This window comes from Drosophila subpulchrella, chromosome 3L (assembly GCF_014743375.2).
Source record: "Drosophila subpulchrella strain 33 F10 #4 breed RU33 chromosome 3L, RU_Dsub_v1.1 Primary Assembly, whole genome shotgun sequence".
Taxonomy (NCBI): Eukaryota; Metazoa; Arthropoda; class Insecta; order Diptera; family Drosophilidae; genus Drosophila; species Drosophila subpulchrella.
This window is the reverse complement of record NC_050612.1, coordinates 12,993,958-13,021,686: the sequence shown is the minus strand read 5'-3', so window position 1 is coordinate 13,021,686 and position 27,729 is coordinate 12,993,958. Positions and strand designations below refer to the sequence as shown.

Genomic DNA, 27,729 nt, shown 5'->3' with positions numbered 1-27,729 from the left:
TAAACAACGCTGAACAAATTAAAAAGTATTTAGATAGGAAAGCGGAGGAAAATCATGAACCTTAAGATAACTTCTCTGAGAACCCACACAGTAATAAAAAAGGACTTATTTGCCATAAGTTACTATTTATTTATCATAAACTCAGGAATGTTGCACTACAAATTATAACGTAAATTGTTCGTTGTCTCATCGTCGATAGTTTTTATAGTTTCCCTAGGCTTTTGTATTACAATGTCAGCTGTGTGAGAGTAGAGTTATCCTTGGTTCTATGCCGCCGTGGTCTGCTGCTGCTCCTGAGTGGTGGTGGACTGAGCCGAAGAGATCTCCCCGGACTTCTCGTTGACGCCCAGCCAGGGGCAGCGCTTCTGCAGCTCCATGCGGTATCTGGGGTGACTGATGGCATAGACGAATGGGTCTATGCACGCCACCAGCTTGCAGGTGCAGGCCGGGATCATCGTGGCTCCTGGCGTGAGCAGGCTCTTATCCCCGAAGGCGCCGATCAGCGACATTACGCCGTACGGCGTCCAGGACACGAAGAACAGAAAGCAGATGGTGATGGCCGCCTTGGCTATCCGGATCTCCGCCGTCTCCTTGCTCTTGTCCACATTGGAACGCAGCGACTCCACGTTCATCTTCTTGGCCTGCTCCCGCAGTGCCTTCTCGTGGCTAAAGACGTGGCCCACGATCTGCGAGTAGTAGTACAGGATCATTAGCGTGGGGCACACGAAGCTGAAGAAGAATATGGTGCCCACAAACAAGCGGGTGTCAAAGTTATCCGACAGGTAATCGAAGGAGCAGGATGTGAGGTAGCCCTCTGGAAAAATAAGAAACAATTTTTTGTATGTTTAATTTACAATTTGAAAAGGCGGGTGTTTTATTTGGCTGTAAATGTTTGTAAGGATTTTCTTTTATTTCTAAATTAATTTTGAAATTCCCGCCCAATCTTACAATAAAAATATATCGCTATCCTAACGCATATTATCTGCACTGTTTTACTTATTTTAGATAATAATAATAACAGTATCATTTTAATAAAGAAAAACAAAACATTTTAATAAAGAAAAACAAAAACTAAGGATATTGCAAAAAGCCCTCTGCAAAAATAATAAACAATTTGTTTATAAGGAATTTCTATTAATTCTATATTAAGTTTGAAAATTCCGCCCAATTTTACAATAAAAATATATCGCTTATCCTAACGCATAATATCTGCACTTTTATATAATAATAATAGCAGTATCAGTTTAATAAAAAGAACGTTATAGAAAAAAATTAAAGATATTGCAAATATTTAAGGATGGCATCACGATTTAAGCATTTTTATCAAAAACTATTGCGTTTTAATACAAATTAACTATACTAAAAATATTTGTTTTTTAATATATTTCATTTCCATGAAATTTTTTTTGGAAAAACTTCGATTTTCCAGAAAACATTAACATTTTTGTTAACAATACTTGGAATGGTGTCTGTCTCCAAGAAAAGATATTGATCAGAAAACTGATTTAGCAGGTATCCAAAAGTTTTCATATCATATTTATTGCAGTTGAAAATATTTGCGTTTAATATATTTTATTACTTTTTTCATATATCTTTTAGCCTATTTATTTTACAACTTATTCAACAAGGTGGCAACTCTTGCCAACTAGAATAATCGATAGTCAAACATGCTGCCACACTTCCGTAGTCGATTGCCCAGTATCGATATACATCGACTATGGTTCCATCGCTACTGCAACCGACGCGGACATTAGAAGAAACTTAGTTTCTAGTAGAAATTAATTAATTGACCACCCGAAGCAGACATCACACCCAACGTACATGCAGAATGCCGAAAAAGACTGATTTCCACACCGCGCAAGTGCAAGTGCAATAAACGCAATAAATGCCGAGCTGGGCGATCAAAGAACGCAATATAGAAAAAAGTGAAACACATGAAAAAAAACTGAGTTCGCTGTTGTGTGTAAATGCAAATGATTTATTTTCGTGCAGCAGCAACAACAACAACAGCAACACAGAGGTAGCTAAATAGGCAAAAATAACAATAAAGAAAAGGCGAATATATGAGTGTGTGTGCGGGTCGCTTTTAGGAAAATTAGATAAAAAGCCAAATGAAATTAGCTCACGCCTGAATTTCGAGTTTCGGTGCGGCGCAAGGTGAACAAAAAGGCGAAAAGCAATCAAAACAGTTTTTCCATTTTCCCAGTGTGCGTGTGGCAGTGGAAAAACCACCTGCATTGATTTATATATGTAGTAAAACAAAAAACAGCAACAAAATATAAAAAAAAAACGGAACTTGCACCGAGGATATATACACACACACATGCCGACTGTATGCAAGTGTGTGTGTGTGTGTGCATGGCCGTAAAGGCTGACTGATAAAAAAGGAGAAAAAAAACAACAATAAAAAACAAGAAAATAAAACATTCACACGTACATACACACCAAGGCAGCGGGGCACCAATACCACAGCACAATTTCTTGGAGGCAGCCTGCCATGTAAGTTTACATACCTACGATTATGTATTTTGCAGTTGTTGTTGTTCATATTGCAGCCGCACTTAATGGCGGCTTAAAACAGCAAAAAAAAAAAATAGTAACATTTCGCTCTGGTCCGCAACTTAGGTTTTCTATTTTACGTTTTGCAACTCATCGAAAGCAGAAACAAAGTTAATTATATTCATGGCTATGACTTTTGTGGCAATTACCATTTTTACCCCGTATGAATATTTCCAACGGTACGCAGCGTAAACGAACTGTTAATTATTGTGATTGTGTGCTCGTATCTGTGTAGTATCTGTGTTGTTGCCCATGCCACGCCACCCCCCGCCACCCACAATGCCCCGTTGCATCGGTTACGTTACGCACTTTTCATTGCGTGTCCTACGTTTACGATTCTGCGTTTATGCGTGTCGAGTTGCGAAATTCATTATCGTCATAAGCAGTTTGAGTCATTTTCCTTTACGTCATTAAGTTGTTTTTTTAAAATGAAATTGTTATGGAGGGTGCACTATAAAATGTATTTTGAAATTGCAGGAAATTTTCCATGGTAATCAAGATATGCATACTTATTATTCAGTTCCACATGAAACATAACTTTCTGGCAGCTAAATAACCATATTCAAAAGTTATGACTACATTTTGAAGACGGTTTGAAACCGGTTGTTAAAAAAATTAGTTTTTTAAGATAATGATAGTCACAAGTATTGCTTCCTAAACAAAAAGTTGTCAAAAAAGAGTCACCAAAGGAACAAAATGTTACAAAAATCGCTTTCTCAGTAAAAAAAAAATCATCATAAATTAGAAACCAGTCCGATTGCCATTTAGTTTTGCGTTTATAGGGATGATATTATGAAATTCATTCACTTGGCACTTTCTACAAAAAGGAGGGGATGGTAAATAAAAACACAAACTTTGAAATACTCTGGTTTAAAGAAAATTAAAACCAGTTTCTTTGAAAAAAAATGACAAAGTTCATTTTTAAAATCAGTTACTCTTTGGTTTTAATTCCGCTTAGTTTAATATTTCCAATAATTTTTAAAATGTAAATAATTGTAAATTTTACTTCTATTTTATTGGCTGGCTTAAAGAACCAATAAAAAAGACACAAATTTTCAAGCTAATGACAATAGACAATTTTGGTGATACTTATCGCATAAACGCAGAAGTAGTCGCCACCCGCATCCCCCACATGCATGCATGTGTGCCCATTCTGTCCGTTGTGGACAGAACCATGGAACCACACCCATCGCAACCAGCACGACACCCACCATTCCCAGACCCACCATTTCCAGGCCCACAATCCCGCAATGGGTCGTCGTCCCTAATGGCCGTCCATCAGCGTCGGCTCCGTCAGCTCCGCCTGATAAGAGCCATGGCCAACATATTTGCGTCGTTCCACACGTGCCGCCAAGAGGCTTTTGGGCTGGGGCTCTGCACTGGAATCGGAATCGGGCCCTCGTTTCACCCGGAGACGTGACGACGACCTCGGGTCGCGGCTTTGCCTTTTGGCCACCAACTCACCAACTCTAGTTCGAAACGTTCCGCGTTAAATAATTGCTTAAATGCAGTTCCCATACACGCAAATGCGTGTGTTTTCTTTTTCGGTAATGGCAACAATCGTTAATCCACGGCAAGGTTAAGGTCAGGGCATGATGAATCGCAGTGACTTTTCTATGGAGGTGCACGAAGTTCGAACAGTGGAGTATCAACCGTATTAGTTATAGTTTTAGCAATTTGCTGGTATTACCTTACTTGGTTTTTAAATTGTTTCTTGTTTTTAATAATATATAATATAATCCCAGTACAACATTATTGTCCTACCTACTTATAAAAATGTAAAAACAATGTTTACGAACCTGCGTCTTCCAATTTCATCCCAACCTTTTATTTTAACTTCAAAGAGTAGTTTATAAACTCACCTGAAAAATATTACTAATATCCTCCAAGTGGACCAAAAGCTCAATAAAAATTTCGTAAATCAAAGTTATTCACAACTTAAACCGAAAAGAAATCCAACAGTTTCTTCGATTTTATAAATCCATTCGATTCTTAAGTTTTTTGCTGCTGCGATTCGTCAATCTTATTAGGGTGAACATCAACATTAAAAAATATTCCTAAATAACCGTTTACCTAAAATTTAACCCTAAATAGATATCTTTTTGTGAGAACATGTCTATTGAATTGTAAGTTATCATTTTCCTGGCGTTTCTTATCACTGACCACCCTACCAAATTATAAATTGTACATTTCCCATGACTAAATATGCCGCATTACTCATGAACCTATTGATTGCGCTTTGTTTTTGCAGCCCGAAGCAGAAGAAAGCCGTTGCCGGAAGCTCCGGAAGGGCGAAGAACCCGAACCTGAACCTGGCGAGGATTGCAGGGACCGAGGACAATTATAGACACATTCGTGCCGCCGCTAGAGCCCTTCCGATGTCCAATAAAATCAACCCGAAGCGCCGCGAACCGACAGCAGCAGCAGCAGCAGCAGGAGCCGGGGTCACGGGAGTGCCCACCAACACGAGCAGCTCGACGGGATCCTCCAGTGCCGGCAACACGTCCTCGGCCAACACATCCTCGTCGTCCAGCTCATCGTTGTCGTCCGCCGGCGGCGGTGATGCGGGCATGTCCGCCGATCTGACCTCGCTGTTCGAATGCCCCGTGTGCTTTGACTATGTGCTGCCACCGATCCTGCAGTGCTCCAGCGGGCACCTGGTGTGCGTCTCCTGCCGCTCCAAGCTCACCTGCTGCCCCACCTGCCGCGGCCCGCTGGCGAATATCCGCAATCTGGCTATGGAGAAGGTTGCCTCGAACGTCAAATTCCCGTGCAAACACTCGGGCTACGGATGTTCCGCCTCGCTGGTTTACACGGAAAAGACGGAGCACGAGGAGACGTGCGAGTGCCGGCCCTACCTGTGTCCATGTCCGGGCGCCAGCTGCAAGTGGCAGGGCCCGCTGGACCTAGTCATGCAGCATCTGATGATGTCGCACAAGAGCATCACGACGCTGCAGGGCGAGGATATCGTGTTCCTGGCCACCGACATAAACCTGCCCGGCGCCGTTGACTGGGTGATGATGCAGTCCTGCTTTGGCCACCATTTCATGCTCGTGCTGGAGAAGCAGGAGAAGTACGACGGCCACCAGCAGTTCTTTGCCATCGTTCAGCTGATCGGATCGCGCAAGGAGGCGGAGAACTTTGTGTACCGCCTGGAGTTGAACGGGAATCGACGACGACTCACCTGGGAGGCCATGCCGCGTTCGATCCACGAGGGTGTGGCCTCGGCGATCCACAACTCGGACTGCCTGGTGTTCGACACGTCGATTGCGCAACTGTTCGCCGACAATGGCAACCTGGGCATAAACGTGACCATATCCCTGGTCTAAGCGCACTGTCAATTCGCTGAGTTCTTTAATATTTTTGTGTTTAATTCTTCGGTACATATATATATATACATATAGTTTATAGCCCTCTGTTCGCATCAGGCGTTCAACTCTTGGTCAGATTGTGAGCGAGAGTTTTGCAGAGTTGTTTTATAAAAATGATTCTCTATTCTAGGAGCCACTTACATGCATATGTATATATATCTATGGACATCGGGGCTGTTTCGATTTTCACATTCAGCAAGATAGATATTTCTTTGTTATTTAAATTGGGCGAAAATGTTAGTGCTTAGTCGAGATTACGCATAAATACATACTGTTGCATTGTGTTTATGATTTAAAATGGGATAATATCCTGTTCCTAGCCTATTCCCAGAAGTAATGTTTCATTATAAATTGGTTAAATACAATAAATCTTTTTAACCGCGTTAAACATTTGTAGATTTGTTTTTCCTGTTCTTTAATAAGTTTGTCGAGCTTTCGCGAATTTAAATATCATTGTAACTCTTGTCGCATGTGAAAATCGAAAAAGACCTGTATGTTTGTATGTCTAAACGGTTCGATTGGTACTCTAGTTCTAGGACTTGATTTTTCAGTTACCGCACACACAATATTTCAACGTTTCGGTGTTGCCTGTTTTGTTAGGAGTTAGTTCGTGGGGTTCTGCTTTAGTTTAATTTAGTTATTAAGGGCCACACACCTGGAGCAGAGCTGCCTGCGCGTGCCCACGTGCCCACCACCACCCACTACAGTGAACACTAGGAACACAGACCCACTCACCACCACCACAACAACAGCGGAAATGCGAAAACGGCAAGAATGGCGATACAGTGGTCACTCATCACACTCGAACATGTACTGCAAAGTCTAGTTTAGTTAATGTAAATTATTTTATACAATACTTGTAAATGGTAATAAGTAAAACGAACAGTTTAATGAAATTAACAAACCTAATAACAATAACAATAGTAGCAGCAGCAGAAGCGAAGAGACAACAAAGAAAATTAATATTTGATAGCTATAATAATCTGTAATAACTCGAGAGTTGTTTGAAAGTTGCAGCCTAAACGACAAATGCGACCAGCAATTTTGTTCATGCCAAAACCATCACAAAATTAACAAAAACTAACTAAAAAAGAAAACAAAATCATTTTTTTTTCGCAATGCTAAAAAGACAATGGCCCCCTCCCCTCCACAATTTTCCCGCCCATCCCGAAATGAGAAAAAAAAGCAATGTTAATGTTTAAATTTCCACCTAGTTTAGACGATCTCCCCGGTCCGGCTCATGTTTCTGGTTTTGATTTCTTTCGGCCAACGTTTCCCAATCGAAAACGGAAGAAAATAAATGATTTTAAGCATCTGCACCGTAATTAGCTTTTAATGCGCCGATTTACCGCGCCACTACCATACGAGATCACTTACACAGACACAAAACTACAAAAGTGAAATAAACGTGATTAGTAAAAGTAAAAAAATGTTCGTTAATTATTTAATTTTATCTGGGTAGCTGTAAGTCATTAGATGTAGATAATTATAATTTTTGAAATATATTAAGTCGCTTAATATCTCCTTTTGTTATTATTCTATCGCATATCCTTAATATTTATCAAGCATTCTGTTTTTTTAACGTCTTTCATTGAATTTATTGTAATATACTTGTATACCGAGTAGGCCCAGACCTTGTGTACTCTCAGATTCTTTATTTTTTGGTACAGATACAGATCAGATTTTCTACAGATTTTAAAACAGAGCGAAATTTACGTGTTCAGGAAAATAATAAATCAAAAAAAAAAAATTTATCGGAAATTTTCACCTTTTGGTTGTGTAAGGTAGTAAGTTCGGTATTTCGCGTTAATTGTTATTCGAGGTATAGATGGCTTCCGGGAGCTCGCGTAAACCACGTCCGAATCGCGACAGTGTTCCCAGGACTGCCGGTGGTGAGATGTTGACTCGTCGTCGATCGGCTCCCGACTTGGCCTCTCCACCGCCGCCGCCGCAGGAGGCAGCTGCTCCTCCGCCCATTGTGGTGGTCAAACAGGAATCTCGGGATGCGTCTGCCGGTGGCGAAGTGGTGCCGTCGAGGGAGGATGACTCTGAGGTGGACCAGTCGCCGGCCGAGACTCCCAGGACTTTGGCTGTACGAAAGGGGGCGGCTCTGGATGAATTTCTGCTCTCCCTGCTGGAGTGCCCCGTTTGCTTTTGCTACATGATGCCACCGATTATGCAGTGCTCCCGTGGCCACTTGATCTGCACCGGCTGCCGCCAGAAGGTGGGCATATGTCCCGTCTGCCGGGTGTCCATGACCAACATCCGCAGCCTATCCATGGAGAAGGTGGCCTCCAAGCTGATCTTTCCCTGCAAGCACTCGGATTTCGGCTGTCGAGCGCAACTCTCATATGCGGACAAGAGCAGTCACGAGGCGGACTGCGATTGTCGTCCGTACTTCTGCCCCTATCCGGATGACAAGTGCCGCTGGCAGGGTCCGCTGAGGGATGTGTACCAGCATCTGGTCAGCACCCACGAGAATGTCATCACCATGGAGGGCAACGACATCATCTTCCTGGCCACCAATGTGAATCTGGAGGGCGCCTTGGACTGGACAATGGTCCAGTCCTGTCACGGACGGCACTTCCTGCTCTCGCTGGAGAAGATCAATCTGGGCGAGGGCTGTCAGCAGTACTTCACCGCCTGCCGCATGATCGGATCCATGAAGGATGCCGCCGAGTTCGTCTACAACATCTCGCTGGACGCCAATAATCGCACCTTGCGTTGGCAGTCCAAGCCAAGATCGATCCGCGAGAGCTTCGTCTCGTTCACCAACGCCGACTTCCTGGTGCTCAACAAGTCCACCGTCGAACTCTTCTCGGAGGACGGCAATCTCGCCCTGAACGTAGTCATCAGAAGGGCTCAAGAGGACCTCAGGGAGATCGCTAACTGAGCCCGCTGGATCTTTTGTCATCCTAAGCATACGACCTCGCCCTTTCAGTTTAATAGCTGTTAACGTTGTTATTTAATTGCTTATACAATAAATATTTTGAATGTGCCCAGTGGGCCCTGTCAACTCCAACCAGCCGGTTTTAAGGTTGAATGAGATAGATGTACATATATGAAAAATGTATTAGATATGATAAGGGGTCAACCTCAGAATATATAACTAACTAATGTTTGTTTAGACCATATATCTTACGATATATTTATAGATTAAGTGTCAATTCCTGTAATATTTCGTGAAACTAACCCTCTGTTTTTAGGATAAGAAAGCACTATCATTGCAACAAGTACCACTTTTAAAGCGTCAAGAATTCAATTTGATTACATTTCACAGCGATATAAGGATAGATAAAAGGTATGGGAATCTGTTAAGCTCTCTTTAGGAACTGAATGAGATGGTTTATTAAACTAGGATGAGAAAGCACGGTCTGTTCTGCTTGTACGTTCCGAAGAAGTAGGACTTTAGGAAAGATATTTATAGAACCACTTTAAACGGGAAGAATTTCATTACATTACTCAGGGATATGAGAAGAGATAAAAGAAACGAGGCTCAATAAAGTGAAGTACAATCTGACTAAATCTTTAGTGCACTGCGATGCCTGTCATATAATTCAAATTCAACGCAAGAAGAAATTAAAAAATTTTGCTTGTAGCAAATCGTATACCCTATACTACGGCTTAACCATGTGCTTTGTAATGGTTGGTTGCAAGTATATAGCTGACATTTATCCGGTGCAGTTCGTCAAGACCGCTCATCCCTTGTCGGTGGGCCTCGTTTTAGTGGGAACCGCTTTCTTCCTATCGGTGGAGATGTTCTTTATAGTGCCCATGATTTTCGACACCGGTGGAGTGTTGTACAAGCTCGCCTGGCTGGTGGCCATATTCATTGTATACAATCTTCTGGGAAATATGTTAGCCTGTTATCGCACGGACTCTTCGGTGGCTTCTCTGCCCAGGGATCGTCAAATTCCTGATCCGGAAGAGGAGCACCTGTGGCACCACTGTGACTATTGCCAGATGCTAGTTCCGGTAATAAAATAGGTTTAATTTCTGTATCTACAGTCACAGTACAGACAAAACCTTAATGCATGTATTTTTTGATTATGCCAAGAATCTATAGATATATTTCTTCAAACAGCCCAGATCCTGGCACTGCAGATTGTGCAATGGCTGCATTTTGAGGCGGGACCATCATTGCATTTTTACAGCCACTTGCATTGGCCACAATAATTACAGGTAACTATCATAGGAATAACATTGTACAGTCAATGTATTAATGTTACACTTTAAGGTACTTCTTCTGGTTTACAGTATATTTGACGATCGGAACATTTTTGTCCTTGGCAACGCATTTGCTCCTGGTTATAGTTAATGAGGAAATGCGAAGACGTTATATGTTATTTTTCATAAGCCATTCTGTCTTTGTAGCCGGATCAATAAAATTTGACCTTATGTGTGTTTGGATCAATTTAATATTGGTGTTCAACGTATATGCCTTCGTTTTTCCCCTCGTGATGATGGCCTATCAAGTACCGACATTATATCTGAACACCACGTTCTATACGCCAAGCGATTTCCGATACAATAAGGGCTTTCGAGAGAACTTTAAGACTTTTATGGGCAGTCGAGGAGTCTGGACTTTTATATCGCCCACCATCAAGAGTCCCTTGATTCACGATGGAACGCAGTGGGAAACTAAGCAGCCAAGCGTTACCACTTGTTAATGGTTAATATCACCATACCCAAAATTCACAAGGTCTAAAATTATTTCCAGTTAAAGCAGAACACCAGAAATATTGTGAAAGAACTGATCATTTGTATGTGCTTAAAATAAAATAAAAAAGGATAATATTTAATTGTAATTTTCCCTATAGAAACTTTGTATTGAATAACTAAAAGTAATTAATGAAGCTTTCATATTTACAAGACAACTTAAAAATTGTAATGTTAACCGAAGAAGCTTATGAAAAAAAAGTCAGGAATACCTATACCTGCTTTTCCCTCTGTTTTAAGAACTATATAAAGTTTAAATGTACAAGAGCAACGCTTACCTGGCACAAATCGGTCCCAAAACTGGGTTAGCGGCAGGACAACCCACGGTGTGCAGTACAACCAGATGACAATGTTCATTATGACCGCCTTGGTGAAGGTCATGTTCCGGTTCATTGGCTTGGTGATCACATTGTAACGATCGTAACCTATGGCCGCGTTCGTCATCCCAGCTCCGATGCCCGAATACGAACCGATGGAGGCGAATATCTGGCACCAGGTGTTGCCCAATGCGAATCCCCGATGGAAACTGTTGTAGATGAAGATCGGCGCCTTCAAGCACATGATCAGATCGAAAACGGCCAGGTTAAGCACAAACATATTGGATGGTGTCCTCAGCGACTTGGAGGTGCTGAAGATCCAGATGACCATGCCGTTTCCCAGGGTCGAGGCGAAGAAGAGGAATATGTAGAAGACGCCCAGCATGTAGTGCATGGAGGCGGGCGGCTCCAGTTGGGTCAGCCAGTGCTCCGGAATGTATTGTATCTGATCCGGTGGCACATTCCAGCCCAGGAACTGCAGATCCCCATTTCCCGAGGTCCGCGCCTCCGGTCGCAGCAGTGGCGGCTCGCTGGCGTTGCACAGCGGCTCCATTTGGGCTAACCCGATACCCAACCGATACCGAACCGTTTCCTAACCGATACCCCTTTAACCGGTATCCGTTTCGCTCTGTGTGCGCCACAGGCCTGAACTGTTTTTAACCGCTGCGATGCCTCTTTATATCGCATTCTGCGGTGCTGGGCAAATTCAATTAGACTTTGTGGTTGCGTGCTCGCAAAGACGATTTTCTGCCCAGTCTGCTAGAAAATAATATCAGCGAATTTTCACTCAATCACTGCCAAAGGGTTGGCTATAAAAATAATGACGTTAAGACCAAGTGTCAGGGTCGAATTGTGCCCCCTTCAAAATATAAACGTTAAATTAAATTCCTATTCCAAAATTAAAGGTAAACAGTTTAATAATATAAATAGTTTGAATAATATTGGTTAGAATTGTCCTTAGATTACAATTTATCGCTTACAATTTGACTCATCCTACTGTATATATATAAAAATTTAATTCTAATATAATTTAATATAAGTTAAGTAAGGAACATCAGTTTAAATGAAGAGTTTTTGACCGTATAATGTAAATATACTCCTAATAAAGAACATAATTTATCAAAGATAAGATCTCAAAATATATAATAACTAGATTGGACATATTAATTCTAGTAATGTTGTCGATTCAAAAGTATACTATACAAAGTACCTAAATAAAAGTTATACGAGTTATTTGATAAATTTTGTAAGTTACAGTTTGAATCGCATTTTAAATGTAAAGGGTGCTGCCATATCGCCTAGGTAAGACTCAGGAGTTGCCAGATCGCCAACTTGTTGACGTTTCGCGGTGACTGCCACAAACAGGTCACAAAAAAAACTAATCATTAAAAATTAAAAAATGGTAAATAAGGCGTATCATGGATGAAGTGGACAAGATAATTATGCACCAGCTGCATGCTGTTGACCCGACCATCGAGCCGACGGAGGAGCTAACCGGATTCACGCCGGAGCAGGTGGTGCGTGCGGTTTCCGGCTGTCTGGCGGAGATCCGTCCGGACTTGCAGCTTCCCCGGACTCTTCCCGGTGGGGCGATGGCCCTGCGCTTCGGAGTGGCCAGTTCCCTGGCCCAGGGATGCAAGGACACTGGCTACAGGGGCGACATTGGCTACCAGACCTTTCTGTATCCCAATGCCGTGGAGCTGCGGAGATTGCTGATGTTCCTCATCGAACAACTTCCGCGGGAGCGCCAAAATGCAGAGGATGGTGCCAACAAGACGAAGTCCCTGAGCCACAGGGAACTCCTGCAACGGCAAATCCGGAAGGAGCTCACCCAACAACTAAAGACGCCCTGGGTGCCCCAGTTCGCACGATCCGTGGGCAATCGCAAATCCCTCGGTTGCAGCAGCCTGGGCATCGAGTTCCGACCAAACGTCAATCTCAACATTCCATCCGCCAATCCTGAGGAGCGGTCCAAGGAGCAGCAGCAGTATTTCGACCAGCAGGCGCCCAATGTCTTTCAGCAAACGGCCTCCAGTAAGGTGGATCTGATTGCCTCGGTGCTGCACAAGAACGAGCTGGACAGATGGGGTCAGGTGGTGTCGGATTCGGCGCTACTCTTTGTGGCCAGCGAGGAACCAGCTACGCCTTTGATTTCTACAGTTAAATCTCCGGCTGGCGCAGACGAAGAGGTTTCTCCTCTCCAGGAACTGAGCAACGAAGTCCAGGAGTTGCGTATTAAATGCGAGAATTTGCTAACGGAACGAAAAAGCCATGCTGCATCTGTGGCGGCTCTCAAGCAGCGGGAAACCAAGGCCAGCGAGGAAATAGCTCGCCTTCAACCCATGCTGAAACTACACGAACGCACCTCCCTAGTTCTGGCCGATTCGGAGGAGAATCTGATCAAACTGGAGACGCTACTGAAAACCACACAAAGCAAAAGGCAAACGCTCACGCAGCAATGGCAGGATTACAGGAAACCGCTGCTGGAAAGCCTAGAGAAACTGAAGACCGCCAAGGAGGCTCAAGAAGTGCAGGGCATTCGCAACAACATCGAGCAGCTGGAGCAGGAGCTTAAGGCCAAGACGCAACAGCACAACGAACTTAATGCCACTCTGCGGAACGCCAGTCAGTCCCTGGCACCGCGCAAGGAATACACCCGCAGGATACACGAGTTCATTGGGAATATACGCAAGCAGCGAGCGGATATCTACAAGGTTCTGGATGACACGCGGCAACTGCAGAAGCAACTCAATGTGGTGGGTGCCCAGTTACAGCGTCAGTTCAACTACACAGACGATCTGCTCTTCCAGAGCGCCAAACACGATCTCCATGCGAAGCGGGCATATAAGCTCTTGGCCCAACTCCATGCCAATTGCAGTGAGTTGGTCGAGTGCGTCTCGCTGACGGGAAATGTAACCAAGCAGATCCGCGAACTAGAGGTCCAAATCGATGGGGAGAAGCTGAAGAATGTGCTGACCAGCCTGCAGCAGATCACCGGCGACATCCAGAAGTTCGAGCAGCACATCCAGGAGCTCCAGGGCCAAATAAGAGCCGCGGAGCAGCCGAGGCCCGGGAGTTAGTTACCCCAAATCACTTGCTTGCTAGTGCCAATCACAATAAACGAATCTATGCACGCCAGGCGTTCATTTTATTAGTCAAAATTATATGTTTTTACTTGGTTGGGTTGCGACTCATCACGTTAAGCCTAGTACTCAGATTGGCTAGGAGTATCACTAGTTGAAAAATCTTATTAGTTTAAAGCTTTCTTCTCGTCCCACGGATGCTTCGCCATCTCTCCCGCGCCATCTGTAGTCCAGCTCCGAGTCCCAATAGGCATATTGGAACTAGAGGAAGTGGGGCCGGATTGAGAACGGGGTTGTTCTACTGCACTTCTAGATTTTATAACATGAGGTATTGGATCCCGATTTCTAAGTGGGATATACATATCTAGGAGTTCGAAGTTGAATTCTCTAATAATTTACATTAAAATTTATCTTTTATTTGAGGGTTACATTTTTAACCTTTTTTCATGTTGTACTTTTCCGTAATTACAATGGCTTTCAGACGTTAACCCAAAAACTGCACTTCCAGACTCCATTACTTGGGTAATTGGATCTCGATTTTGACGTGGCATACCTCTATGAATTTGTGTTTTAATTATCTATTATTATACGTTAAAATCTTTCTATTAAGAGAGGGTCAAAATTTTAACCCATTTTCATGTTCGATTTTTTCGTAATTCCAATGATTTTCAGAATGGGAACCCAAAACTGCCCTCCTAACTTTCATAACTTGAGTAATTGGACCCCGATTTTAAAGAGTGATACCTCTATGAATTTGTGGCTTAATTATTTATTATTATACGTTAAAATCATTGTCTTAAACAAGGGTCAAAATTTTACACACATTTTCATGACTGATTTTGAAGTGAAGTGGGGGAATGGAAGAAGGACAAGCAGCTAGAACTAGATTAACTAGATGAACAACTTAATTGCGTATTGATTAATTAGGTGTCCTTAACTATTTCAAATTGCCTATGATAGGGTCCTGTTTTGCGGGGTCATATTTTCCATTTATCTTTTTAAAATTGTTGCGACCTTCTCCCCCTTTTATCCTTCTATTTTTTATATTATCCATTCTCGTTCTTCTCTGTTCCTATACAAAAATGCAATATTTTTGAATCAAGGCGCCATGTGTTCTTCCTCTTCATGATTGAAGATTCTCTTAATTTGCCAGTGGCAACGCTTGATTCTTTTAATTTCTGAGAAATTTTAAAATATGGTTTGTGTCTTTACTAGATCAATTGTTGCAAATGTTTCTTTGATGAAATCCAGAGGGCGCTTTATTGGCAAATGGAAAATTGGCTATTGGTATTTTATTAGGGATTAGGTATTTTTCCATATGGCCAGCTGCGTTCACACTGGCCAACAGCCGCAAAGTTTTTGTGTTTTGAAAAAAGCCGAAGCTTAAAGCGCGTCGCGGATCGCGTTCGTTTCGTTTTTACGTTGATTTACTTTCATTTGTTTTTAATTTGCGCGGCAGCGAGTGAGTGAGTGTGCGTTACAGTGTTAAGTGTATTTAGTGCATTGCTTTTAACTGCCGGTTGAATTACATACCACAAAATGGCAACAAAAATGCGTGTTTCAAATTAAACACTTGAGTGTAGTTGTTGTTGTTGTAGCCGCTGCTATCCCAGAACTTGTTTTTGGCCTAGGGTTTTCTTCTTAGCTGTTGTTGTTGTAGTTTTTGGGTTCTTGCATGCGGCCGATAACAAGTTTAACCGGTGTGCGTGTGAGCCGCGCTTAAATGTGCATGTGTGTGTGTGCGTGCGACTCCTTCAACAAACTGTTGCTTCTTCTTCTTCTTTCCCTCCGTTCGCACTGAAATTGAATTCCAATTAGAATTGCACTAACCTGAAGGTCGAATTGGAATAAGGAAGGTAAACTGAGGAAAATTAGCAGTGAAAAGGTAGAAAACTCAATTAATTGGCCGGCCGGCTTTGCTTCTTCTTCTTCTGCCTCATATTCGGGGTCAATCAACGTTCTAGGCAGCAGCAACAACAACCACATTCTTTAATAGCGTTCCGGTTCACCTTTTTTGTTTTTTTTTGTTGCTAGTGACGTAGCCCTCTAAAAATAGCCTAATGACAACATTCTTTGCATATGATCGCAACTTACAGACTCATTAGTGTTTTTTTTTTAATTTACTCCAATTGGAAATAGATTACCAATACAGTGAATACCGGCTTAAAAACACCCCCGCAGGCTTTGTTACCATTTTAAGTCTAGCGACTTTGCTTATCATAAATATCTAATAAATTTCAATTAAAGTAAACCGCTTTACAGCCATCCGGTTGGTAGCACATATGACTTACGTTTTTATAGTTGATTTGTTGAACAAAAAGGTTTTAAAAATACCTAGGAATATTTGTAATCAAACAAATTGGACACTTTAAATTCCAATTAGAATTGAAAAAATAAAATGAATGTTTTTTCTTGAAGTTTTGAATGTTTTACTATTTCTAATCACATAAATCTATGCAAAATATGTTTTTTAACAACTTGGACATTTTAAATTCCAATAAGAGTGGAACAAATATGATGAAAGCTTTTCTTTGAAGTTTTAAGCATTTCTCATTTTTAAATCACATAAATCTATGCAAAATATATTCCCTAACTCATTTTGAAAACCCATAAACGCATTTCAAATTTCAATATTTGACCCCAACCGCTGTCCACTGTGTAAACATCAACGCCCCAAACCGGCAATTAATAAAAGGCCAAAACAAAAGCAAAGTGAAGTGGCAAAAACAGTTTCACGCTATAGCGACATTTTTCAAAGGCTACGTAATAATTTGCTTATAGACCAAAGCAGAAAATGCCAGCGAATTCGCCGACTGATAAAATGTTGTTATAAATTTAATTTACTCCGCAGCACGCGAACCAACCAACCATCCATCCAATATCACAAGTAAAAAAGTAAAAAAGCCAAGAAAAATACAGAAAATAAAGTGTAACCGAAAGCAATACGAAGCGAGGTCCCAAGTGGGTTTTTGTAACTAGAATAACTAAATAGCCGCAAGTGCAATTCATAAACGATAATATAATTGCTATAATGACACCATCGCCGACCAAGGAACTCATGAGTGCCACACCGACGATTTCGCGTCGTCCGCGGGAGGAGTTTGCTGAGAAAGTAAGTGAATGCTGTCCAGAACTTGCAGCAGATATAGGTATATACTATATATATATCCCCCATTCGATTTAACAGCCCCCGGCTATTGGCCAAACTTCCTGTGTTTCCATTAATCGACCCCAAATGTGTTGCGTTGCCGTCGAGGCGGGAAAATACATAAACAATTTGGCCTTTTGCCTTTTGCCTTAGAGTCTTTTCCTATTTGCTTGTTTGTTTGTTCACTGTTCAATAAAATATATATGTACTCGATCTGTGTATATATTATCCACATCATCAATGTTTCGACCAAATAAATATCGCTGTCATCGCGGTCTTCTCGGGACCCCACTATGGTAATCGTTCCACCTGAGATCTATATGTTCTGATTTCCGTTACTCCATCTCACCGCTGCCTCGATTTGTTTCCGTCTCGATCTGTTTTTATTCTTGGCTCTGACTAATCGAATCGAATTATGGCCCTGGCCTACGTAACGTTCTGAAAATTCATTGATAAGATATCGTTTGGCAAGCCATAATCGCTGTTCCCAGCCAGTGCAGAGATACGATTGTTTGTGTTTGCTAAGCTAATGCAGAATGGAATTAGGAAGTCAGCCTCAAAGTTTAATACATAAGTCATAAATGATATAACTCATTTTGAAATTGGAGATGGGCCTAGTTATTTATCTCATATTATTAATAATTTTGGGTTTAATAATTATAAATATTTTAAAAAGTTAAATTTAGTGCTTAAAAGTACTCAATCGTTTAGGATGCGTATAACTCGCTTACTATTCCAACGTTTTGATAATATTTTGCTTAATATTCTTAACATAAATAAAAATACAATCATTTTCGGGGCATTACTCATCCTAATTTCATGCCAATAAATTGTTTAAAGAGATAAATCTCAAATGAAGCAAATAACTTTATTATTATTCTTATAAGAAATGTATACGTTTTGAAGGGGAATTCAAGCTATAATTTGTATGAAAGAAATGCTTTGGGAACTGGCCCCTTAAACTTATCTTTTAAAAGAGATTTAATATTTGTTCAATTGCTCTAATCAAACCAAAGTTCTAAGAAAATATTTGTCAAATTTAATTACTACCCCAAACAAAGCTACTTAAAATTCTGGAAGATGACTTTAGTATTTCTCAGGCTGCTTAAGATAATTTCGAATTTTGCTTTTAGAAATTCTCCGATTCGTACTCATTCCGGCTGACGTCACTCGAACCACTTGAATTCAAAAGAAAACAGGCAAAATAAAAACACTTGCTGCCATAACAATTTCAAATTCAAAATTCAGGCTCAACGAGAGGTCAATGCTGAAGTGGGGAAGCCTCATTACTGGCGAAAGGCGAATGCTAAAACTGGATTTAGAAGATCATTAGTCAGCGTGATAAATTGAAATACTAATAGATGTGGAACAGTTACAAATTCATATGTAAATCGCATTATTTATGGCCTGTATGGGGATCGCACAAAAGCTGTCGCCAGGCAACGCCCAAGAATGTTTTGAACCTTTTCAATGGAGATGTCAAACGAGGGGCAGGGAAATGAGGCAAATTAAGAGGGTTTCAATCTGTATCTTGTTTGTGTCTTTCTCTGACTTTTTTGTCAATTGATTCGCCACGGTCGGCAACAACTTTGGTGTAGATCAATCAATTTGCTGCACACGCAGTCAATTTTTTTCACCAAACTTTGCGAGGGTACCTGTGTCTGGGGGCCTCTTATATATATTATCCGACTTTATATCTGGCCTGTCAACGATTGTCAGTCAAGCGGCCAATGCAACCGATTTCATGGCATTGACCATGAAACATTTATTTTTTCGTTGGCTCGCCTTAAAAGCGCTGTTTCGCATTGAAGTTTTGATAGCGCTGCCTGTTGGCGTGCTAACAGCTAATTTTGAATATTCTGCATATGTCTTTTGCACATTAAAACACACACAAAAAAGGGGTAGCGAAAATGGGAACAAAAATTGCGGGCCACATAAAACGACATGCCGTGCGAAATCTGATGCAATCGATGAGATCATCACTCACAGACCACCGAACCCACGAGATTCTCCATCCGAAACCGGGCTCCATTAATAAGCCGTCCCATAATTATATTAAGTTGAGCCAGCATAATCATTTCATTAGCTGGTAAAGTCTGCTAGGGACTTAAGAGATAGAGGTGTTCTATTATGGTTTAACTAGAGGGTTCCCCATTTTTTATAGAGCCTAGTATTTTCACTTCTATTCTGACTCATCGCAAAAAATATATACGGCCCAACATAATCATATTATTAACTGGAAAACTTACCCTTTGATATATATTAAGTAGAGCCAGCATATTCATCTCATTAGCTGGAAAAGTCTGCTAGGGACTTAAGAAATATATGTTTTTCATTCTGGTTAACTTAAGGGATTCCATATTTCTCATAGAGCCTGTTATTTTCGCCTTTGTTCTGACTCATCCCAAAAAATAAGTAGGGCCCAAGCATAATCATATTATTAACTGGAAAACTGGCCCTTTGATATATATTTTTTTTGGATTTCCAGAACGGTTCTGACTCATCTGGTGGTGCATCATCATCGCCCTCCTTGTCTTCCTTTTCGGATGTTCTTATTCTTTGTGTGTCGCAGACTTTGTTGCAGCTGACTTTCCATTTCCGTACACTCCAAAAAAAAACTCTTCAGACATGTTAATTAATTCAAAGAAATCCTATATCGTTCATACTCTGCCTTAATTGCTTCAGAAGGTGGCGAATCTTTTATTATAATTGTTTTGTTTGATTGCAATCTTTATAGTGGCCAGTTAATTTCTTAACCAATTGCTTTGGTTTTCCTGTTTGCGGAGGAACAAAAACTAGAACTGAGTCATCATGATTAAGTTAAAACCTCAAAGATTGTTTTCAGTAGCTGAGTCTGCTTTTTTAAAGATATATATCTCAACTTGGTGTTCCATGGAAAACTTATTCAGAATGTATAAAAAATATTGGGATAGGCTTTTATTTTTATTGTCTAAAAAATTCTCGTATCGGTATAGAATTACCAATGCAATATCATATAGCTGTCAAACTAATGATCGATATCTAAACATGTCAATAAACAAGATTAGTTTGTGGCTTTTTGGTTTGCACAGATTGAACAACAAGAGGATACTTTAGATAAGATTACTAACTATATTGAAGGAGAAAATCTATATCAAGATATAAATATTTACTATAAATGTAGTAAGCTTAAACTTAAATGGTTAAAGAAGTACTGTTATAGGAAAGTTTTAAAGGGATTTCTGAGCTATAAAAAATAACTTTAAAATAAAACCATTCCAAACTTCATGTTGAGCTTCGTTTTACGGATGGCGGACCTCGCATCTCTCAACATTATCCCCCAGTTTTATGTTCCGTTCTTTTTATTTTGACACTTTGAAACCCGAAGCAATCGCTCTGCGGCTTTCCAAATGCCGAGCCATATACTAAGTACATATGTGCATATAAGCGGGTTTGCTATGGTGTGTATTTGCATTTGGAGACGCTACGCTCGGCATTATTTGCGTTTTAAAAAACAACCTTGCACTTGCTGAGCTACGACCAACGCTTGACAGTCAATCGACATTTGCCAACTGGTAACTGGCAACTGGCAACCGGCAACTATAGTTGCTGGCATTTGACAGTTGACAACTTTGTCAACGTTTTTAATTGCATTATTAGTTTTCATTGCCTGCCAATTTGCGGCCAAATGGCTTCAAATTATGGAGCTCTAAGTCGCGCCTTATATCACATTTTTGAATTTCGGCTGGGGATGGTTGTTTTGGCGCCCACCCAGACCCCCATCATCGGTCATATTCCGGTGTCCGTTTTGTCCCTTCCGCAGATTGTTGCGTGCCTTTGTTATATTTCCCAGGGGCGTGTTAGTTCTACATACAGCGGAGGTTACAAAAACAGCACTGAAGAGGTCTTTTATAGAAGACGAGCATTACAGATAAAAAGTTAAGTGCTACTTACATATCTTTTTATATCCCAAAATATAAATTTATTATATTAGTAACTTAATCAAAATAAATTATATTTAGAGTCATATTTTTTAATCCCAATCTAAATATTTTTCAAATTAGTAACTTTTACTTCAAATATTATAAAAATTGGATTGTTAAATTCAATTATATATTATACCTATTATTTTATAAGCATATAAAGGGATATTTTAAAAATATTACCAAAATAAAGATTAAAATACTTTTCATAATGGGAACTATGAAAGGAATGCGGGAATAACTGAACTCCAGCTATTTTAATCTATTAAAGTTCTTAATCTTAAAACTATCTTGAATACTATTCTGAATTCAGATAAGAATAAAATAAAAAAATATTTATATATAGAAGATCATATAATGCTATTGCTGTGTCCAAACTTGTAGTTTCGTGGAGTGAGCGGTAAATGGGGGAGTTTACTGGGTTTGGGCGTGGAATATCATCTTGCACACCTTTCCAAAATCGGGGTGGCATGGACAGGGCTGGGCTGGGCTGTGGGATGGCCAGGTGGCCCTGTCATATCACATGGCGGTGTTTGCGCAATGGAATACCGGCACGCTATCGCTTTTTCGGGTGATTCTACGCTCTCCATCTGCCAGGAGGTGGTGGTATCACACCATCTTCATAGCCATCCACCTCCCGGATTTTCCTACCGCCTTCTGTTTGTCTTCATCATTTTTCGGGGAGCCTAGGCGTGTCGGCCTTTGTCGCACATTTCATTTTGTTATTATTAATTTAATTGATTTGGACTTTAATTCGTTTATTTTGGAACAGCTGGCGAAAATGTTATTAACACAAAAAGTTTACGCTCGGCTCGTTTCGCCTATTTTTAGACCTTTTTCCATTCAAATATACTTTCGACAGAAATTTTGGCTTAACTACTGGCGTTTTATTCAAATTGCTTAAATGGTTAATGGCTTTGGCTGTGTGATCTCTTGCTGATTCTCTTTTCGGCTTTGAACTGCGGTAACCCCAATTTGCATTAGATGTATTTAGCAGATATTTTTTTGTCAGCTTGTTTAGCTTTAATTTTTGCTAATCATTCGCACCAGTCAACATTTCACACCCCGCGAGAAATCCAGTTTGTGCGTTTTGAATTTATAAATTGGTTAGAGACGGCGAAACGAAGCCGGCATTACCCTTCAAATCTCGTCAACGAATCTTAAGCTTAAAGTCAATATTTTTGTTGGCTTTGAGCCGAGTGACGTCATCGCGGACAAAACACGCCGATCGGGAATTGAGCCCCTTCAATTAAAGTGAAATCTCCCAAGGCAAGGGGTTTTTATTTATATGGCCGATGCTTTGTTTGCCCTTCCGACTTTAAAAACTTAATTAGGAGAGCGTATGGCAGGAAGTGCTTTAAAAAAAGTAAAGAAAGTCTAAAAGATATGAAATAGAAACAAATTACGATTTTGTTTTCTAGAAATCTACATAAATCAAGGGAGTACTAATATTATAAAGTTTCTTTTGTGAACAGCACAGGGTATAGGAATTCAAGAGTAAAACATTTGCATACATTTATTAAGGATTTAAGCTGCTCAAGACACGTTCCATAGATAACAATGAAGGCGAAACGGGTTCTCTTTATTGTTTTATGCTCGAATAATTGAGTTAAGTAAACCTTCTTCGCCGGCATCGTTGTTCGGAAATAAAGCTCTACGTCATCGTTTAGCATTTGGCACTGGCCAAAAGTCCTCCCCGCCCCCCAAAAAAATGCCACTGCAGTCGCTGTTTCGGCCTATTCGCCGTCTTCGTGTAACCATGTGGCCTTTCTCCAAAAAATTTCAAATAAAACAGTCATGAGGCCGTAGCACCTGCCCCCACCCCGGAAAACCCCCTCCCAAAACACCGTCCAACATAGAGTTTTGCAAAGCCCGCGTCATGTGTGCCTCCACTTGGCACCTATTTATGTATAGCCACAGGCGGGGTCACATTAATAGCACACAATTCCCAAGAATAACATATTTTTCAGACTATTTTTAATATTCTCGAGTATGTACACAGTTTAATTAAATTATACCATAAATAAGCATTTAATATCATGTTTAAACTCTGTTAAGACTAAAGTAAATATTAAGACAAAAGAATTTATATAAATATCAAAAGACATTATTCTGCTTGAGAGCTTTAGTATTATTTTTAATTAAAAAATCGCTGTCTATAACCAGAGCTCACCTACAGCTTATCTAAATCCCTTTTCTGAATAAAAAACAGCTGCCTAGGATCTGTTTTTTCTCAGCTAGCGCTTTGCGAATGATCAAACGTTTTTCCTCTATTCAGAAACTTTATTGTTTAGGTCTCTTGGTAAACTAAGAAGATGGAAATTTATCGTATACCGCATATATTCCTTAAACTATTTTTCGGATGCCAATATTAGACCTTAAGAAAACTAAACTACAATCCCATTTTTGTGATCACATCTGTATGTCTTGTATGTGGTGGCATTCAAGCGGGGCTCATATGTGTGTTTGAATGTTAGGTATCGCATGTAAGTATTGGATGGACCGTGTACTCATACTCGTACTCGCACTCGTGTTGATGGTCTATTTTTCTTCCTCTTTTCATCTCCAGGCCGTTTCTTGAGTCGCGGTCTCTTGTTTTTGCTCTTGTTGTTGTACATTGCCTGCCGGCAACCGGTCACGTTTACAGCACTGGGAAAAATTGTATTAATGTTAGGCACTAGATAACAATATTATCCATATTTAATGGTAGTTAATAAAATCGTATAGTAATCCTGAACTTTTAAAAATATTATGATCTGCTGATCATTCTGATCACAAACTTTTATGAATACACTAAGAATAATATTTTGAGAATCAGATCATCGAATTATCTTATTGATCTAATGAATGAATGTTATGATTATACTATGAATAATATTTTGAGAATCAGATCAACGAAATATCTTAATGATCTAAGGAAATATAATATTCGTTGTTAGTCTTATTTGTTGATATATTCAGGAAATCTTCAAAGTTTTTCCCGTGTGCGCTTGTTGTTTCTGTTGACGCCAGGGGAAAACACCCTCCCCAAATCCCCGAGCCCCCATTGCTTAAGTGGCTAAGATAGGTAGGCATTGGATTGGAGCAGCTGTGTGTGCTCTATAACTGTAAAAACTCGCTAGCCCACTTCCTTAAGAGCCGGCATTTTGACCAAGGCGTCGTTTTGTTTGATTTCTGTTTCGTTTATATTGCCCCGATCGGATCTCCATCTTCGTATCTATGTATATCTTTTATTTATTGGTATGGGGGACTCCACCATGTGTGTGTTAATTTTTAATTGTGCTAAATGTGCACATAAATACACAATAATCGCCCGGCAATAGCATTCACAATACACAATCCGTAATTCACAATTCACAATTTTCATTTTCAACACCCACTCATAATTTGGCTTATTTGTGGCTTTTACCCGGCGTGCTTTTTATTTTGTCTGATTTTATTGTCGTTGGCATTGGATCCCCACAGCTGTCTGGTTACGCGTTATATATCTGGGTTGTGCATGACTTAATAGCTGATAAATGTTATATGGTGGGTCATATACCCAGACATTTACGGATCTCTATACTTTGCACACAATGCATTTGTCCAGCGGACATGTGGCCATTGGCCATTACGGTGGTAAATAAACGACATCAGTAGTTAAATCTAGGGGTCACAGTATGAATTAATTTATTCGAGTATTGATTTCCTTATCGGGTACACGGTGACCCATAAATGAATTGTCAGCAATTGATTTCTCATAAAATATAAAATTAACCATGCAAAGTAAATATTTAATAAAATTGAATTTTTATGGGTCTCAGATCCCAAAATAAATTATATTTCGAGGAAAACAATCAAATATAAATATTAAAATTTGTTAAATGCAAAATCCGAATTTCTTACTAAATGCTTATTCATCTGCTATGATCAACCAATGAATACCATTACTTTTTCTTCTTTAAAGGCATTTAAGCGGTTTTATAAACAACTCAGAGTCTTCGGGGAATTGACCTTATGATTAATTATTTGGTTTTCTTCACTACGCTCTTCAAGTGATTTATTTCGCACACGAGCAATAAATATTAAAAATGTTTCAAGTTTATATTGTACAATGGTCTCTCCTCTTTTTTTGGAAAAGCCTACCTCAAGTCAAAAATATAGTTCCTTTGATGTTTATGTTTAGAACAAAGCATTTAGTAAATGTGAAAGCATCCCCTAAGAACCATATTTTAAATGATTAATTCATAATCTTTTTGGGAGGGCAACGGGTTGTATGAGTAATATGTTTTCCGAATTTAATATTCATTGAAGTTTAGATTTGTTTCCCGTGCCAATCTGCAGTAATACATATTTTATTAATCTTTTCACAATAAACATTTTGGCGCAGCCATATACCTCCAGGGGGCAAGGTGGGGTGGCAGCCAATTTGGCAACCACGAGTGTATGTGGCATGTGGCAAGAGTCTTCTGCTCTGTTCTGTTCCTTTATTCTCTCGCCTGCAGATGCGGTTGCCACAACTTCTGAACAGTGTTTATGTGCGGAAGATGCTGGCTCATGATTCTGCGAATGGCGTGAACTTTCCCCATTGCCCCAAAGTTTTTCTAGCCCCACTTCTTTAGCCTCCCGCTGTGATTTTAGATTGCCCCAGACCAACCGTATGTTTGTGTTAACAGTCAAAAGTATTTGCTCTGCAAAACGTGCACTTTTCCTTCGGGGGTGTTAACAATTGGGCAAAATAATAAAGGCCAAGACGGGAAATACGGCAAATGTAAAACAGTTTGTTCAATTTATTAAGTGTTAGTACTTGGAATATATAAATAAAGTAATTGGGCAAGTGGTGAGTTGAAAGACATTTATTTAATGTTTTATCTGTGAATTGTTGAAGGGTTTTAGTTATGGCTTTACAAAGTTATCCCTTAAATAGGTCACAGAAAAATGATAATTTAATTTAAATAACTAGAGATAGGTTTTATAGATAGCTTAGTCATTATTGCTTGATATATATTTAAGAGGTCATGTTGCATACATTAAAAATATGTTTGGTAATTAATTCACAAACTGCAAGAGAAAAATGTGCATATTATGTGCAAAAAATCTAATAAATCAATTTAAAATTTCACCAATAACAAACCAATAAACTTAATTATTTAATTAATAAATTATCAGTTTAACACACATATTCTTTGTGTGTGAATTTAACACAAATGTAGCCTTTCTGGTTCACTGCCTACTTTCGGGCAGCAGCTGCAGAGTGCCCCGCGTTGAGCCTAAAAGTAGGCAATTGTGCAAACGAAAACCTGAATACCAAATTAAGATTAAATTCGGGAAAACAAGCAAATAATTCAGCAACTGATTTACGAGCCAACTGGGACTGCCAGAACTGCAGAGTCTTTTGTACTTAAATTCCCCACTGATGGGTTGACACACAGAAGAATACATATTGTGTTAAAGTTTGTGGGTGTTGATATTAAGTGCTGAAAATATGCATGCTTTAATTGTCAGCCAGCTGCTGCTGCGGAATTGTTCAAAGCTGCATTAAACTTCGCTCAATAGCCCTCGAATATTTCACAGCTACTTCGATACCATCTAATGACTCGCATAAAGCGACAAATCGGAAGCGAAACAAATTAAAAAGCCACTAAAAATCGACAAAAAAACAAGAAAGAACGCTATAGTCGAGTGCCTCGACTATCAGATACCCGTTACTCAGCTAAAGGGACCAAAGGGAAATGGAAATAAGCAAGCAGCAAAGCAAGACTGAAATGCGCCACCTACCGGCGGTAGACAGATTTAAGCGTTATGGGCGTTAGGGTGGGCGTGACAAATTTTTTTTTTGGTCAATCGATAGGTATTGACGAGACCGATACAGTTCAGTTAAAATTTTGTATCTAGCATGAAAATTGTGGGCGCCACAGGCTTGGGCGGTTTGTGGGCGTTAGAGTGGGCGTGGCATATTCGCGTATCAAAATTGCGCTGCGTACAAAGCTACGGAATCTAAATCTGAAATCCTGATTCTATATCTTTGATAGTTTCCGAGATATCCACGTTCATACTTACGATTTTTTGAAGTTTGGGGGCGGTTTGTGGGCGATAAAGTGGGCGTGGCAAACTTTTTTTTAAGTCAATCGATAGGTATTGATGAGAACAATACATTTCAGTTAAAATTTTTATTCTAGCATCAAAACTGTAGGAGCCACAGTTTTGGGCGGTTTGTGGGCGTAAAAGTGGGCGTGGCACTCTACTGAAACAAACTTGCGCTGCGTAAGAAGCTCAGGAATCTGCACGCCAAATCTCCATAGCCTAGCTCTCATAGTTTCCAAGATCTCAGCGTTCATCCGGACAGACAGACGGACAGACGGACAGACGGACAGACGGACATGGCTAGATCGACTCGGCTAGTGATCCTGATCAAGAATATATATACTTTATGGGGTCGGAAACGCTTCCTTCTGCCTGTTACATACTTTCCGACGAATCTAGTATACCCTTTTACTCTACGAGTAACGGGTATAAATATGGTAAAAAACCCCCCACACACGACACTCGATCTCCGCTGAAGCGCTCATTAGGCGCAAACAAAGAGACAAT

At 40.2% G+C, this 27,729-nt stretch overlaps 6 protein-coding genes across 7 annotated transcripts in view; 5 read left to right on the top strand and 1 right to left on the bottom strand.

The window, feature by feature from the left end:
* Positions 1 to 105: 105 nt before the first annotated feature.
* On the bottom strand, positions 106 to 11,519 carry LOC119554151 (opsin Rh4). Its single transcript, XM_037864939.1, has 2 exons — positions 10,928 to 11,519; positions 106 to 814 (listed from the first exon to the last, which is right to left on the bottom strand). The coding sequence occupies exons 1-2, from the start codon at positions 11,517 to 11,519 to the stop codon at positions 267 to 269; spliced, it is 1,140 nt and encodes a 379-aa protein (XP_037720867.1). The 3' UTR covers positions 106 to 266.
* LOC119554153 (E3 ubiquitin-protein ligase sina) lies at positions 1,709 to 7,360 on the top strand. Of its 2 annotated transcripts, XM_037864942.1 has the most exons (3): positions 1,709 to 2,020; positions 2,207 to 2,499; positions 4,811 to 7,360. In XM_037864942.1, the coding sequence occupies exon 3, from the start codon at positions 4,938 to 4,940 to the stop codon at positions 5,886 to 5,888; it is 951 nt and encodes a 316-aa protein (XP_037720870.1). In that variant the 5' UTR covers positions 1,709 to 2,020; positions 2,207 to 2,499; positions 4,811 to 4,937; the 3' UTR covers positions 5,889 to 7,360. The 2 variants fall into 2 exon arrangements, with proteins under 2 accessions (XP_037720870.1, XP_037720869.1); XM_037864941.1 differs by having other exon boundaries at positions 1,709 to 2,499.
* On the top strand, positions 7,540 to 8,942 carry LOC119554152 (probable E3 ubiquitin-protein ligase sinah). The gene has a single exon (XM_037864940.1). It carries the CDS (start codon positions 7,759 to 7,761, stop codon positions 8,821 to 8,823), a length of 1,065 nt encoding a protein of 354 aa, XP_037720868.1. The 5' UTR covers positions 7,540 to 7,758; the 3' UTR covers positions 8,824 to 8,942.
* LOC119554154 (probable protein S-acyltransferase 16) lies at positions 9,371 to 10,725 on the top strand. The gene is made up of 3 exons (XM_037864943.1): positions 9,371 to 9,905; positions 10,015 to 10,112; positions 10,168 to 10,725. Exons 1-3 carry the CDS (start codon positions 9,561 to 9,563, stop codon positions 10,598 to 10,600), a joined length of 876 nt encoding a protein of 291 aa, XP_037720871.1. The 5' UTR covers positions 9,371 to 9,560; the 3' UTR covers positions 10,601 to 10,725.
* A 782-nt stretch (positions 11,520 to 12,301) lies between the features above and the next one.
* Positions 12,302 to 14,104, top strand: LOC119554149 (coiled-coil domain-containing protein 22 homolog). The gene has a single exon (XM_037864937.1). It carries the CDS (start codon positions 12,385 to 12,387, stop codon positions 14,044 to 14,046), a length of 1,662 nt encoding a protein of 553 aa, XP_037720865.1. The 5' UTR covers positions 12,302 to 12,384; the 3' UTR covers positions 14,047 to 14,104.
* A 2,829-nt stretch (positions 14,105 to 16,933) lies between these two features.
* The window catches only part of LOC119554148 (four and a half LIM domains protein 2), a 62,303-nt gene continuing 51,507 nt past the window's right edge, over positions 16,934 to 27,729 (top strand). Inside the window, exon 1 of the mRNA XM_037864929.1 lies at positions 16,934 to 17,161. Coding sequence (XP_037720857.1) covers positions 17,081 to 17,161 — 81 coding nt within the window. The 5' untranslated portion in view covers positions 16,934 to 17,080. The remainder of the gene's footprint in view (positions 17,162 to 27,729) is intronic.

Coding starts and splice junctions, on each gene's coding strand:
- LOC119554153 (XM_037864942.1), top strand. CDS start 4,938: ATGTCCAATAAAATCAACCCGAAGCGCCGCGAACCGACAGCAGCAGCA.
- LOC119554151 (XM_037864939.1), bottom strand. CDS start 11,519: ATGGAGCCGCTGTGCAACGCCAGCGAGCCGCCACTGCTGCGACCGGAG. Junction 815..10,927: donor TTGGGACCGATTTGTGCCAG/GTAAGCGTTGCT, acceptor TTATTTTTCCAG/AGGGCTACCTCACATCCTGC.
- LOC119554152 (XM_037864940.1), top strand. CDS start 7,759: ATGGCTTCCGGGAGCTCGCGTAAACCACGTCCGAATCGCGACAGTGTT.
- LOC119554154 (XM_037864943.1), top strand. CDS start 9,561: ATGTGCTTTGTAATGGTTGGTTGCAAGTATATAGCTGACATTTATCCG. Junction 9,906..10,014: donor ATTGCCAGATGCTAGTTCCG/GTAATAAAATAG, acceptor TTCTTCAAACAG/CCCAGATCCTGGCACTGCAG. Junction 10,113..10,167: donor ATTGGCCACAATAATTACAG/GTAACTATCATA, acceptor TTACACTTTAAG/GTACTTCTTCTGGTTTACAG.
- LOC119554149 (XM_037864937.1), top strand. CDS start 12,385: ATGGATGAAGTGGACAAGATAATTATGCACCAGCTGCATGCTGTTGAC.